This window comes from Herpailurus yagouaroundi, unplaced genomic scaffold (genome assembly GCF_014898765.1).
Source record: "Herpailurus yagouaroundi ecotype Mexico unplaced genomic scaffold, PumYag 29, whole genome shotgun sequence".
In the NCBI taxonomy this organism is placed as follows: domain Eukaryota; kingdom Metazoa; phylum Chordata; class Mammalia; order Carnivora; family Felidae; genus Herpailurus; species Herpailurus yagouaroundi.
Window position 1 is genome coordinate 121471527 of NW_024412377.1, and position 14459 is coordinate 121485985.

Genomic DNA, 14459 nt, shown 5'->3' on the forward strand with positions numbered 1-14459 from the left:
AGTTGGATCATTAACTGACTGAGCCACCTAAGCACTGTAGAAAGGCCTTCTTTAAAACACAACTTGAAAATCATAAACCAGAAGGCATAAAAAAAGATGCATTTCAATACTTAAGAAGACTTTACAGTCAAGTAAGATTATCACATATAATATTAATACACAGATGACAAAATGGGAAAATGTATTTAAAATGTCTACAACCAACAAGGGATGAGTATCTAAAATACAGAACTTTACCAATCAACATGAAAAAAAATGCAAATTAAATAGAAAAATGAGCAAAGGACATGAATAGGCAATAAACAGAAGAGGAAACCCAGTCAACAGGCATACAAAGAGATGTTCAAACATACTGATTATCAGAGAGACCCAAATTAAAACAATAATGAGCTATCATTTTCTATTTACATGGGTGACAGTAAATTAGAAAGCTGAATAATGGCAAGAGTTGGCAGAAAAGAAGAAATCCTCGTGTAGGGGTAATGGGACTGTGAACTGACCACTCTGGAGAAATATTCCCTCAAACTAAGTACATTCACACCCTTTGACTGGCCAACAATTCTCCGCATGGGTATATTCCAAAAAAAAATTCTCCCACAGGGAGATGTACAAGATGTACAAAGATGTTCATTGTGGTGTTAGTGGTGGTCATGAGGAGCTGGAAGCATGAGGAGATGGAGTGTGCAGCTCTGTAAAAACAGATACACAGTGTTACACACGGGGGGGGGGGGGGGGCGCAGCAGACAGAAGCCACAGTCTAGAAGCAGGCAGGAGAATGTAGATGGCTCCTAACACAATGCTGAGGAAGCAAAGAAAAAGAACAACACATATCATAATTTATATAACTGAAAAATACAGGTAGAAAAAATATACGTTGCTCACACACACAAAAAAAATTTTAAAGTACTCATTAGAATGGTGGTCTTCAGAGGAAGAAAGAAGTAACAGCTGGGAAGAGAATTCAAAGGGGAGGGAGGGAGGGAGGGAGGGGGGAGGGAGGAAGGGAGGGAGGGAGGGAGGGAGGGAGGGAGGGAGGGAGGAAGGAAGGAAGGGAGGAAGGAAGGAAGGAAGGAAGGAAGGAAGGAAGGAAGGAAGGAACCTGTGATGATCCCATGCCACAAATCAGGTAGAAGGATTAATTCCAACCCTCTACACCTGAGATTCAAATGGAGATTACAGAAGAAGAGAGGAAAAAGCCTCTGGGAAGAAATGTGCGTTTGTTTACCTGCTGCCATCCTCTCCCTGACAACTGGGCCATTTGGAAAGTACCAGCAGCAGACAGGCATTATTTATGGCCCCAACACCCCACAGGCACTGTATGCCCTGAGAGGAACTTGAAGATGAAAGCAATAAATTCAGAAGTGTCCCCAGAGGAATTTCCTTTTGCTACCTGGCCCTTCAAAACATTCTGCCTCTGGGATAAAATGGTGGCATTCAAACTCCCATGAAAACATTTTCTAGAAAGGAAAATGTTAGCCATTTCACATTTGGATACTCAAGGCAAAAAGAGCAATGTCACACTCTGAAATTCCTATCAGACTGACTACCTTCTGGAACACTTTTGACTGTGGTATAAACAGACAGGGAGTTGCTGAACCATCAGACCCTGGACAATAGTGCCACCTGTGGCAGATGAACCCTATGGGTGGATATGGAGTGAAAATGAAAATTACTTCAATCCACAGATACGGAAAGTACAACCACATCAGAAAGGAGGGGAGGCTAAGGCATTATGTGATGTAAAAAACGGGTCCCAAGGCCAGAGGAGGTGAGAAAGCATCAATCTAGAACCCTACTCTGGTCGTGCCAGCTTGGACATCAGTGAACAGAACAGCTTTTGCAATAATACTTTAAAAAATCATTTCTATCCAAACTACTCCTGAAAAGTGGCCAATATGTTTTACCCCATCTTTTTTCTCTCCAGCCTGCCAAATGAAAGGGTAAGCAATTGAAAAATCATTAGACACTTCAGGCAGCCAGCTCTCTGTACTCTGTGAATAATGGGATGCCAAGAGCAAACTGTTGCAAGGGTCTGTGTTCTCCAAAATGGAACTTCTTGTATTGCTCTTTTCTTCAGGAGACAGAATATCCTTGTGGTTAACAGTAGAGCCTCTGGGGTTACACAGAATTCAGATTAAATGGTGCCCCCTGACTTTATTAGCCTCAATTTCCTAATATACAAAGTAGGTCAAAGGTACCTATCTCACACAGTGTTTCAAGTATTAACTAAGTTCATATGCATAAAACATCCTTAAACATAGTTAAGTGGTGGATAAATGCTATCTATTACCAGCCATGATTTTAAATATATGCTCACTGCAGACAACGCAAAGCATGGAGGGAAAACAAACAAACAAACAAACAAAAAAACAGGTCAGTCCCTCCCAATAATCTACCCTCTCTCCGAATAAACAATTTCATGATAAATGTCTTTCCAGACTTTTTCTATCAATACATCTAGATGAGTCAAACAATTTACTTTACTAAGAACATTGCTCTGTAACCCGATTTTTTTAAACCTCAATTAACAATAAACCGTGGGAGCCATTTCCACAAATATATTTAGATTGCTCTTGTTTTTAAAGACTACATAGTACCTTGATATTTTTAATCAACTTCCTAGTAGACATCTGATTATCTCCCCGTCTTTATTATTATTACCAATGCTCCAGTAAACTTTTTTGCACAAACATTTTTGCCCCCCAGTCTATTTTCTTAAGACAAATCACTGGGTCAAAGGCTATTGGCTTCCAATGCATATTCCCCAAAGGTCTTACAGAATGGTATGATGAGATGGCATGCCCCCTAAAAGAAGCAGGGTCATTTTTCAAATCTATAGGCCCTTATCTCAAGCAGAGAGGAGGTTTATCACGAGTCACAAGCAACCTTCTGGGTGGTAGTCTCCATTCAGATGCATCTCATCTCCCACAGTTCTTGGGTCCTTTATTATAGAATAGTGTGTCCCAGCTTGGGGCATCGTACAGGCATGTTATTTTATTTTAGTCTGCTTGGGTATCTATCTTCTCCTGTTATGGTGGATTCCCTGATTTCCGTCCAGCAAACTACCCTGCTCCCATCTTATGCAATACTCTTACAACTGTCAGTGACAGTGTGTTGTTTTCCCCTCATCTGCCCAACCTAGACCAACCTGTTGTTATCCTTCCTGGGAATGTGAATCTTCAGAAGAGTGAGGTGACTACTAAAAGCAGTCTAGACCTTCATCAACCTGCAATTATTATTCAGAAGACCCTTTTTTACTGGTTCCTGGGGCTCCAGAGCTGGTATGTTTTCAAAGCTGGTTCTTTAGTTCTTCCTCCCTTACTGTGAGTTACTCTACGGCCTTCCATATTCTTTCATTTTTATGTCTGTGGTTTTTGCTAATGTTATTTTTTTAAATGTTTATTCATTTATTTTGAGAGACAGAGAATGCACGCATGAGCAGGAGAGGGGCAGAGACAGAAGGAGAGGAAACCTTAAGTAGGCTCCATGCTCAGCGCGGAGCCCGATGTGGGGCTGGATCTCAGGACTCTGGGATCATGACCTGAGCTAAAATCAAGAGTTGGATGCTCAACTGACTGAGCCACCCAGGCACCCCTGCCATTGTTACTTTAGAAAAGTTAGCCAGGCTTGATTTCAAATACACTAAAATAATCCCACCTGATGATTAGGGTGGGGAGGGGGGGAAGCACTTATTTCCTTGAAAATATTTTCTTTTATTCAATTCTTGAGGGAAGAAGAAAAAAGAAAAACCTTTTTCCCTCCCTGAAAGGCCTCTTAATGTACCAATAGCAAACAATACAAATTACTTAGTATTTTATATAAAACTGCTGGTCAAAATCTGTATTTTGGAAAGAACGAAAGGAAAATCTCTGTCCTTTAAGGGATCTCACACACACAGAAATACCTCATCCTTTTGTCCACATGGAGAGGCCCCGTTTCACCGATTTTTTTGATATCACTGGAATTCATGTTTGCACTATATTTGAATTTGTCTTCAAGTGGATTTTATAAAGCAAATTCGAGGCAAGGGGACAGGACTTCCTCTGCACTCTTATAAGCAGCCTGGAAGGAACTGGTTCGTACTTCTATCCACCAAGGATATCATCAGTCCAAACACTCTCGCAATAGCTTTTCATTTGAATCCCATCGCCTTTGCAAGGTTACAGGTGCCCTTGGAAATTATGATTAACCAGAGTGCTCGGAACCAGCAGTAGGGGAAATGTGTTGTATATTCTACCGAGACTGCCCAGGGTCACTCCCATCAAAGAAGAGTGTTATTACAGAGTTTACCATTTCTACTCTTTCCTCTTCAAAAATGTAACGAAGTACACAGAGTTACTAAGCCATCACCAAGACAGTTGCTGCCTCTCCAGTCCTTTGAACAAGACCAGCTAGGAGGCTATTCTGGCTTTCCCATAGGACAGGGTTCTTGGGGAGCTGTGTATTATTCAATTAAGTGGCTTTTAAATGGTGATTGGAGCTACATTATCAAGAACTAGGATTAACTGAGATAATATACATGAAAATGCTTTGTAAAGTGTGAAGGGTTATATAATGCAAGGTGTCATTACAGCCTTGCCAGTCAAGCTCACTGAATGCCCTGGAGTCATTGACTTAGTAAGTCAGTGTGGAAGCACCTCACACAGTGCCAGGGGAAAGGGGCAGACCCAACATGCCCACAGCACCCCCTGGTGGCTCTTCCCCAGAGCAGCAACTTTTAAAGCTCCATCCCAACCCCAGCTGTAGGAAATTATCCAAGGGACATACTTACTCCCTTCGCTCTGACTGTCTTTGTTCGAATTGTAGACCTGGAAAATAGAAATAAACATTTACTTGTGTGTACTTTATACCATCCCAGGTTCAACGAAGAAAATTATATCCTGCCCCTTTCCGTAATTTGTGCTGTAAGATGGAAGGCAATTTGTGGGCCCCAAATATGAATCCCCTCTAAAATCATCTACTGTCTAGTATTCACTTCAGCTATTCTCAACTGTGTGTACATCAGAATCACCTGTGGAACTTTACTGTAAAAAAAATAAAAGATCATATTCTCTAAAAAAATTTTTTTAACATTTACTTTGGAGAAAGACAGAGTGCGAGGGGGGAGGAGCAGAGAGAGAAGGAGCTGCAGAATCTGAAGCAGGCTCCAGGCTCTGAGCTGTCAGCACAGAGCCAGACATGAGGCTTGAACCCATAGACAATGAGATTATGACCGGAGTCAAAGTTGGACGCTCAACCAATTGAGTGACCCAAGCGCCCCCAAAGATCATATTCTTTAAAAAAAAAAAAAAAATTATGTGTGTACACAAATTAAAAAGAAGAAAACTTTTTTTTTTTAATTTTTTTTTAACGTTTATTATTTTTGGGACAGAGAGAGACAGAGCATGAACGGGGGAGGCGCAGAGAGAGAGGGGGACACAGAATCGGAAACAGGCTCCAGGCTTTGAGCCATCAGCCCAGAGCCTGACGCGGGGCTCGAACTCACGGAGCGCGAGATCGTGACCTGGCTGAAGTCGGACGCTTAACCGACTGCGCCACCCAGGCGCCCCAAGAAAACTTTTAAATAGTTACAATCATTAAGCATTTACTGTGAACCAAGCAAGGTGCTGAGAAATACATACGAATTATCTCAAAGTATCTACACAACAATTCTGTTAGGTAGGAAGTGTTATCACTGTAGTACAGATGGAGAATTTGAAACAGAGAGGTTAACTAAGGTCTCATAGCTAGTAAATGGCATAGTCAGGAAAAAGATACATTATAAACTGCTAAGTATTAACAATAGGGAATGGGGCCAATCACATTTTACTTTATATACTTTTGAAATTTGAATGTTGTAAGGAGAATATACTACTTTCATAATATAAAACCCTTAAGTGATTCACAGAAATCATAAAAGGGGAAGTGCTCCAATACAGAAAAAGGGAAAATACTCCAATAGAAAACAGACAATGACATATTGCAAGAATCTGCAAGTTTCTTCTGTGAAGAGTCAGAAAGTAAATATAACCGGCTTTGTAGGCCAAGAGACAAAAATCAATATTATGTAGGTACATGTTCAATAAGAGAGAAAACTAATTTCCCCAAATTTTTTGGTTGACAAAATTTTAAATATAGCATGTTTTTAAAATACAGATACAATATTCCTTGCAGGTAAAAATCCCCATTAGGGTTTCGAGGCTCTCTTTTCATAAATGCTTGGCTCAGTAACTCTCTAGAGTAAGTAGTTCTCAAATGAGATTGGCCATGTGGAGTATCTTTTCCAAGGAATGTAATTTTTCAAAATGCAGATCCACGATTCAGAAGAATGAGGTTTTATTTGTTTATTGGTTTTATACAGGGAGGATAACATTGGACTAAATTTGGGGTCAAACTTAGTATTCCCATCAAATCAATTGTAAATATTCATCTATAAATGACATGGTAGTTCACAGGCAATAAAGAAAAAAAAGCAGATAATATGCTGGGTTTGGCCTGTAGGGCAGTTTGCCAATCCCTGATATGGTGACATTATTAAGTAAGGTAAATCATCTGCTTTGGTGTGTGTGGGGGGTGGGGAGGGGGACAGAATCAAAGTTTTTCAAATATTTCTTTGGTGATTATGATTCTGTATATATGAAAAGGCATAGGGTAAAGTTGGTCTTCCTAACTATGTACACATATATGTATGTATGTATGTATGTATGTATGTATGTATGTATGTATGTATCTATCTATCTATCTATCTATCTATCTATCTCAAGGGATTCTGATGGCTACTCATGGCTGAGAACCACTTATTTAAGCCCTGGAAGTACTGACCAAGCACCTCGAAAAAGAGAGGCATGAAACTCTAAAAGTGATTTTCATCTGCTAGCCAAGAATGGGTGGGTATGGCTGGTCAAGAGCTTTTCAACTTGGCCCCTCAGTTGCCTTCTGTCTTTGGGTAAAGCTATCACCAGGTCTGGGCCTCTACTGCCTTATCTGTAAATTGAACAAGTCGACCAAGAAGGTTTTGAATGATCAAACTCTAAATAAGACAAATAAATCCATCATTATTATTGATTTCTTAAAGAAGACTAAAGAGGCACAGACACTGTTCGGAAGTCAGGAGGATAAAAATTAAAGAAAAGGGTTTCTGTACTTGAGGCAGATTGTGTGGCAAATGAAAAGGCATCACTTTTTATGCTTAAAAGTTCTAAAGATTAGGGGCATCTGGGTGGCTCAGTCAGTTAAGGGTCTGACTTTGGCTCAGGTCATGATCTCACGGTTTGTGGGTTCGAGCCCCGTGTCGGGATCTATGCTGACAGCTCAGAGCCTGGAGCCTGCTTTGGATTCTATGTCTCCTCTCTCTCTTCCCTTATCCCACTCACGCTCTGTCTCTCAAAAATAAAATTAAAAAAAAAAAAAATGTTAAAAAAAAAAAAAAAGAGTTCTAAGGATTAGGAGCCAAAAGACTGTGATCCTGGCACATGGCCTTCAGGGGGGAGGAAGACCAGTGCAACAAGCCATCAGTGCACAGTAGAGAAGGGAGGGAGATGACTCTGGGGCGGAGGACAGCAAGGTGATCCTCCAAGATGTTGTCATCTGTGAGTGAAGCGGGTAGCCGCCTAACAGCTAGGACCAGCAATCCATGGTGAATGGTGTTCGCTAACCTTGAAAAGCTCGGTAAGGGAAGTGCAAGCGAAGAGACTCTATTTTGTCAAGTGTTTTTTTTTTGGCCACCCCTGATCAATTCATTCTGTCCATTACATTTAAACTTTCCATCCAAGAAAAACTAGCTCCTGTTTATTAGTGGCAAAATCCAGAAAGGAAAACAAAATTCAAGGCTTTTAGCTCTCCTTAATTAGGAGGAGAATTAGCACTAAATTACATTCCTTCAAGCTTTCTGGGGTCTCAGGAGGCCCTTGCCCACAACACCCAAGCATTCCCCAAATTGGAGAGGCGTGATCAATGAGCCAAAGGTGCCAGAAACATGTGCTGCCCGATCCTTTGAGGCCAGGCCATTAATCTCTGTCTACTTTGGTAAATGAGGCAAAGAGAATGAGTTTTGAAATAAAGCTAACAAACCATGCCTGCCAGAACTGTGTGACTACATGGCCTGACAGGGAAGGCCCCCGGGGGGTGGGGGGAGGGGAGAACAGCCTCACCATCTCACAGGCCAGATGGCAGCACGGTAATAGCACTAAGTGGGGATGGCTTTGTTTAATTTACCAAGTACCACACACATCACTGAATCCTTTTAACCACCATATGGCTTACGTACTAGCATTATTCCCATTTCACAGATGTGGAACCTGAATCCTTTTAACCACCGTAGGGCTTATGTACTAGCATTATTCCCATTTCACAGATGTGAAACCTGAGGCCCAGAGAGGTTAGTTTGTCCAAGGACAGAAAGCCAGTGGGAGGCTTCCTATTCTATCTTGCCTCTAAACGGAGGTTACAATATTTGTTCACTTTTCCAATCAGCAGCAAATGCACACGACTATCAAGCAAAACCAGTAGTCTATGGTTCATAAATACCTTTCATACTGACACAAGATAAGGGCGTGCAATTCACCCTTTAGAAACAGTCTGTTCTGGGAAAATCTTTATTATCATTATTATTATTATTATTATTATTAAAATATAATTAACATACAGTGTTGTATTAAGTTCAGGGGAAACGTTCTTCTATAGATCTCATAGTTACTAGTCTAAGACTGAAGCACAGAGTTAAGGACAGCTCCCTGAAATAAAAGGTCTCTTTTGCCATGGCTTCTCTCTTACAACTGATTAGCAGAATTATCCCAGGTTTATAAGCTTTCAAGGAAGCTTTTCAAGAGCCTTGGTCTCGAAAGGACAGAACATAATTGTCCTGGGTCAACTCACAGGGACATGAGTCACTAAACAGTTGGTGAATTACGGCTCCAAGGAAGACTGAATCAGTTAACATGCTTTCTCAAATCACTTACCATCTCTAAACCACAATCTTGCCACCTGTAAAATGGGGATATTAACATTTCCTACCTCTTAGCGGTGCTGTGAAAATTAAATGAGGTAAGAGATATACAACATTTATCACAATTCCATGTCCCACTGAACACTCCATAAACATGAAATTTCACCACTATCACGATCATCCTTCTCCTTCCTTCCCTTCACACTTACCCCCCAAGGCATAGAAGGCTAAGGATGGGGGTGTAGTTTGAGGGATCCAGTGACACTGGACTCATTAGCATGTTAATTCAACCAACTGAAATTAATTAAAGGACTAAAGGAAAACACGAAAAAAATTTGATCTAAAGCCAACTTTTAGAGCAACAGGTTCTCAATTTTTTTTAATAGCAGTCAAATATAAAATAACCACCTACCACCCATGTCTTGTCCAACCACTTTCCACCACAAATTATGGGCCATGTACCATACCAAGCATTTACATGAATTACTTTAATTTGTCCTGAAGCCTGTGGGGCACTACCACCACCTCTACTTTATAGCATTATGAAGGTTAAATAATGCTCCGAAGGATACAAAGCTAACAAGTGGCAGAGTCCTCTAGACTAGATTCCGTGCTTAACTACAACCTCACACAACTTCCCCACTCAGTCCCCCTTCCCAGGGGGGAAAAAACCTTGGCAATTAACAAAAAACTCAAAAGAAGCTAAGCAGTAATTACAAAGTCAACAATGCAACCATTATGTAAGAACAAAACTTCCACCCAATTTAAACCTAACAGTAATTTTACCAACTTCCAATTAATACAAGTATAGCAGTAATTGAAAGCCACAACCATCTTGAGACACTTTAGGATGCCCAAAAAACATCCTTCCCTGAAGCTCTGAGCACATACACAGAGAACTTGCCAAGGACTGTGTGGCAGACAGAATTCTTAGCACAGCATCTCGCTGGAATCCTCGTCAATCTCGATCAACAGGCTCAATTTAGAAACTTTAAGTGCCGCTTCTGAGCAGTTACTAGTAAGACACCTTTGGTCTGCGGAATGCCACTCAGTAACTGACATGCATTTTTACATCAAGGGGAGACACCCTTCTCATGGTGTGCCACAAGCTGTATTGGAAGAGGTAGGAGAAGGAACTGTTTGAATCTGAAGCACGGAGAGTAAAGCCAGTCTGAATAGCTTTCACTAAAGAAGGATGTGTCTCAACAGCGTCCAGAGGGGCCAGAGCTTTGGAGCTGGGTACGGGCTCCCCCTCCTCACGTGACAAATGTGCCTCTCATCACCATGGCCTGATGGGCTGGAGAGAATCGAAATCAAATGGCGGCTGCTGTTGCTTGTCTATTTCTCACCTAGCAACGCTCCCTTTGGCTCACCCTTTCCACTCCTACCAGTATCACATTTGCTGGCTGAGGGAGGCTCTCTTGAAAGTGAAGCCAATAAAAATCTATCTGACGGCTCTTCCCAACGACTTCCTCCTGAACAAATGTGAAAACCTTGCTCTTGCACCCTGCAGAATTATTTGTAAAGAGGGTTCAGTAACTAGAATACAGCAGGCCACTCAATAAGTATTGATTAGATGAACAGTTTTTGAGGAGAAGAGTAAAAGAGAGACTGATTTTTTTTTTTTAAATCCCCATGTTGGAGTTGATGAGGACAATGCATTGATGCACTGACCTGGTAGAAAAGGTAAGCTAGATCTATCACTGTTGAGGGAGCATATAGCATTCTTTCAGACACCTGGCAAATGCACCAGCAATCTCTACATTAGAGAAGAATCAAAGTGTACCACTCAGGACTTATTACAAGGCAATATAAAGCAGATTTACATTATTTGGCTTAAGGTGAGGCTATCAAAACTCCTCACAGAGCCATCTGTTTTCTCTGCTCCGTGTTAGCACTACCCCCAACCGGTGTCAGTAAATCGTTGCTAACAGTTTCAGAGGCTATGGTGTCACCAGGAACTTGTGAAATGCCAAGGAAGGAGTTCCTATACCTCATAGTATCGAGTCTCCCTGCACCTATGAAACACAGGCACCTCAGGCTCAGGCAGTCTCTTGGAAAATGGCCCAGCAAACTATGACCAAATGGTTGTGTTCCTGAAGCCAAGTGGATAGACAATCTGATGGCCCCTCAAGCCATTTTGCTTACAAACACACCGGCATACCAGTGAATACAAATGATTGCTTGCTGTTCAACGCGACTGTAACAATGATGATGGAAAAATGAATTTTCTTTCCCATTCATTCCCTGCTGCTTTGTACCTAAGGATAGAGCGGGCTCACTTCTTGTGTAATTCCTCGGTAAGACTGGGGAAAATAAAGTGTTCTGGACACGTGCTGCTCCTCCCAGCATCCATGCTCCTCATGGATACCACTTTCATTCTCCTTGAGGAGCCACCAGAACCAATTGATCAATTCTATCACGATCATATTCCTCAAATCTATTCCTCATTCCCATTTCTTTTTCTACTGACATTGGTCAGGTTTTGATATCTTGTCAGCACTCTGACATTGGCCTTCTCCCTGGTCTTGGTGGCTCTGCTCTTCTTCTGCTCTTATCCGGCATACACACTGCTACTCCAAGATGTATTTCCTCAACCACAGCTCTGGCTGTGGTCAAGCCATTACAATACTAGTCTTCAAACACTCAAAAGGCTGTCATGTGGAAGAATGGGAAGACTTACTATTCTGAACAGAGAAGAGCGGCAGGGTGGAGTCCTAAGAAGGCAGATACTAGTGGGATGTAAATAACAGACAGTTAAGAGCTCTTCATGGTCCACCAAAGCAAGGCGACTGGCTCAATGTCATTGTGACATACAAGACTAAGCTCTACTTCATCTAGAAGGCGGCCCTGGGCATTCCTGGGCTGACAAATGAGGCTCCATCTGAGCTTGAATTATTGTGAGTCTTCTCTTCTACCTGTACACGCCTTCAAATTTCTAGGTTGGGGGAAGTGGCCCGGGATCAGGTGAAGGAGGGTGGTGGCCAGGAAGTGTGCGGCCCTGGAGAGTGGTGTTCTACCACATTTTAGCTACATGCCTTCACGTGGCGATTTACCATTTCTGAATAAGTTTTATTATTGTAAATTAGAGCTAAATAATAATACTTTGATGGAGTATTGGGAGAATTCAAATAGCCTCACAGTACCTGCAAGTGCTCAAAAATGCTATTTCCCTTTCTGCTCCTGCCACAAAGATTTCCTGCCTTCATAGCTGCAGACTACTCTACTGCTTTGGCCTCTCACTGCTCTGACAGTGTATTCTAAGCAATTTAATTCTTCAGAATACAATTTCTCCTCTTCCATTATTTCTAATCTGCAAATAAATCCCCGATGACCAGTTAGTTCCATCTCACACTTCTATAGGGGTCCCTGTGTCACTCCCGACTGAGGGATAAGGAGCTTATGACAAAGGAAGAACATTGTTCTGGTCATTCTCAGTGGGTTAGAAGTGGGTCATAAGGCCCTTGATGAGAATATTATCTTTATAGTGATGCTTTCACATTGTCAGTGTCACTGGCCCTTAACATACTTTCCTGTGAGAAATCTCAAATCAAGCTCATATCATTTTAAGGGAAAGGGTGAAACCGTTCCTCCCAGAGCATGTAAGTGGTCAGTCATACCCAGATCCCCAGCCAAGAGGGGCCATCTATTTTAACCTGTTTCTGGTCCTGGTAAATTAAGCAGGAGTGCAATGTTTCTGGAATTACTAACAGTGATTGCTATGAGTACTCCTCCTCCCCCACAGCCCTGTGATTGGAGTGTTATATAAACACTGTTGCCATAGTTATAATTCAGGAAGCGTTGTTTGACCTCAAGAAAAATTCAGCCTCAAATCAGGATAACACTCTCTAGACCACAAAAGACCATCAGAGGGTAGGATCTGCCAAATTCCTTCAAGCTTCTAGAAGAAACTACTGTATTTTGAGTAACAAGTGAGCAACAAGAAGAGGAAACGCTGCAACATTATGCAATTTCCTTGAATTTCATATTCAGAAATCCTGAAAACCCCTATAAGCAACTTCCCTAGCTTTCAACCCAAGACTGGAGTCACAGCCAATACAAACAAACCTGGACGCAAAAGAGGAAAAATGAAATCTAAGTAATGTCCAAGTAAGAAAAGTATTTTAGGAAAATTTTAAGGACAACAGAAAAAAAAATGAAAAACACAAACTCACTCGATATCAAATGCACGACATTAAGTAGATGGCATATGAACTGACACGTATGTAGGATGTGGTCAGATCACAGTGCAAGGAGTCTTCTGCCTTTAACATTTCCGGGCTTTACACGGATGTAACATTAAAAAGCAGGTATGAAACCACTAGCCCATCAGCACGAAGCTTCTACCTCCCCATTCGCCAGCAAAAATTGTAATCTTCAACAGAGAATGTCTTTCTGTGTTCCTCTGCCCCCCTCACACCCCCTCCATGCCTTTGGAAAGAGTGACACAGCTCCATCAGCAGCAGAGAGAACCTTGTTCTTTTGTGCTTTGGAAACTGCATGAGAAATTCTTTGGTACAGTACACATGATCCCAAAGTAGGAGCCTGTGACGTTCTGCTTCCAGGGCAGGGCCCTGCCCAAGAGAAAGGACCGCCAGACAGTGAGTCACTGCACAAAATTCACTCCTTTCAACTTCCATTCTCTTCTTCCTTCAGACAATTTCAAGCAAGTGGCATTTACACTGATCAAATTAATCCCGACAGTGCCTCTTTGAGAGGCAGGAGGCAAATTTATCCCAAAGAGACACAGGTGACTTCTTTCCTTGACAGAAACAACTATGAGGTCAGAGTACTGCATTTCTAGATAGATGACTCAAAGCCAAGTTTCCTCGCATACAGGTCCTACCCCTAATCTAGGAAAAAACCCTGATGTCAACCCAGCATATGCAGCAATGGGTTCTGGAAATATTCACTTTGATTTTCTTGCTCTGAGCTGGTGGGGAGGAGATCCTCAGCTCCACGACATAAGCAATCTCTGTTATTTTCCTGTTAACACTCAAGGAGCAGAATGGGGTTTGCAAACTGAAAGAGCAGATTCTAGAATCCTTTCTGGTTCTGTAGAGGTTATATGTTATTACACCGGGCCCTTTCTTATCTCCAGACAGTGTCAAAGGGAGGAGGTTTATCAAGATTCTATAGGATTTCCTGCACAACGACTGGAGTAAAGGGTAAGGCTGGGACCAGCAGAGCTCTTAGAAATGATGCTGTGTGTTTTGGTTACCCACAGTGTTCATTCACTCGTGTTTAGGCAAGTGTACCCCTGGCTCTCCTTCTAAGGGTCCACATTTCTCCCTCACAGGCAGAGGTCATGCCACCTCTGACTCTGGAGGGTAGACAGACAGTATGACTTAGGCCAGGTCAGCCAGAACAGCATATTCACGCTCTACTCTCAACATTGACTTTGAAAACTTTTTTTCTTCTATTTTAGAAGGAGAGCACATGTGCAAGCGGGAGAGAGAGGCGAATGGAGGGAGAGGGAGAGAGAGGGAGGGAGAGAGAGAGAGGGAGGGAGAGAGAGAGAGAGTGAGAGAAGGGG

The 14459-nt window shown here is 42.0% G+C and overlaps 1 protein-coding gene across 4 annotated transcripts in view; it reads right to left on the minus strand.

Moving 5' to 3' along the window:
- The window catches only part of ARHGAP26 (Rho GTPase activating protein 26), a 427067-nt gene that overhangs the window by 195628 nt on the left and 216980 nt on the right, over positions 1-14459 (minus strand). For all 4 annotated transcript variants that reach the window (XM_040453965.1, XM_040453947.1, XM_040453975.1 and 1 more), the window contains exon 12: positions 4772-4808. In XM_040453965.1, coding sequence (XP_040309899.1) covers positions 4772-4808 — 37 coding nt within the window. The remainder of the gene's footprint in view (positions 1-4771; positions 4809-14459) is intronic.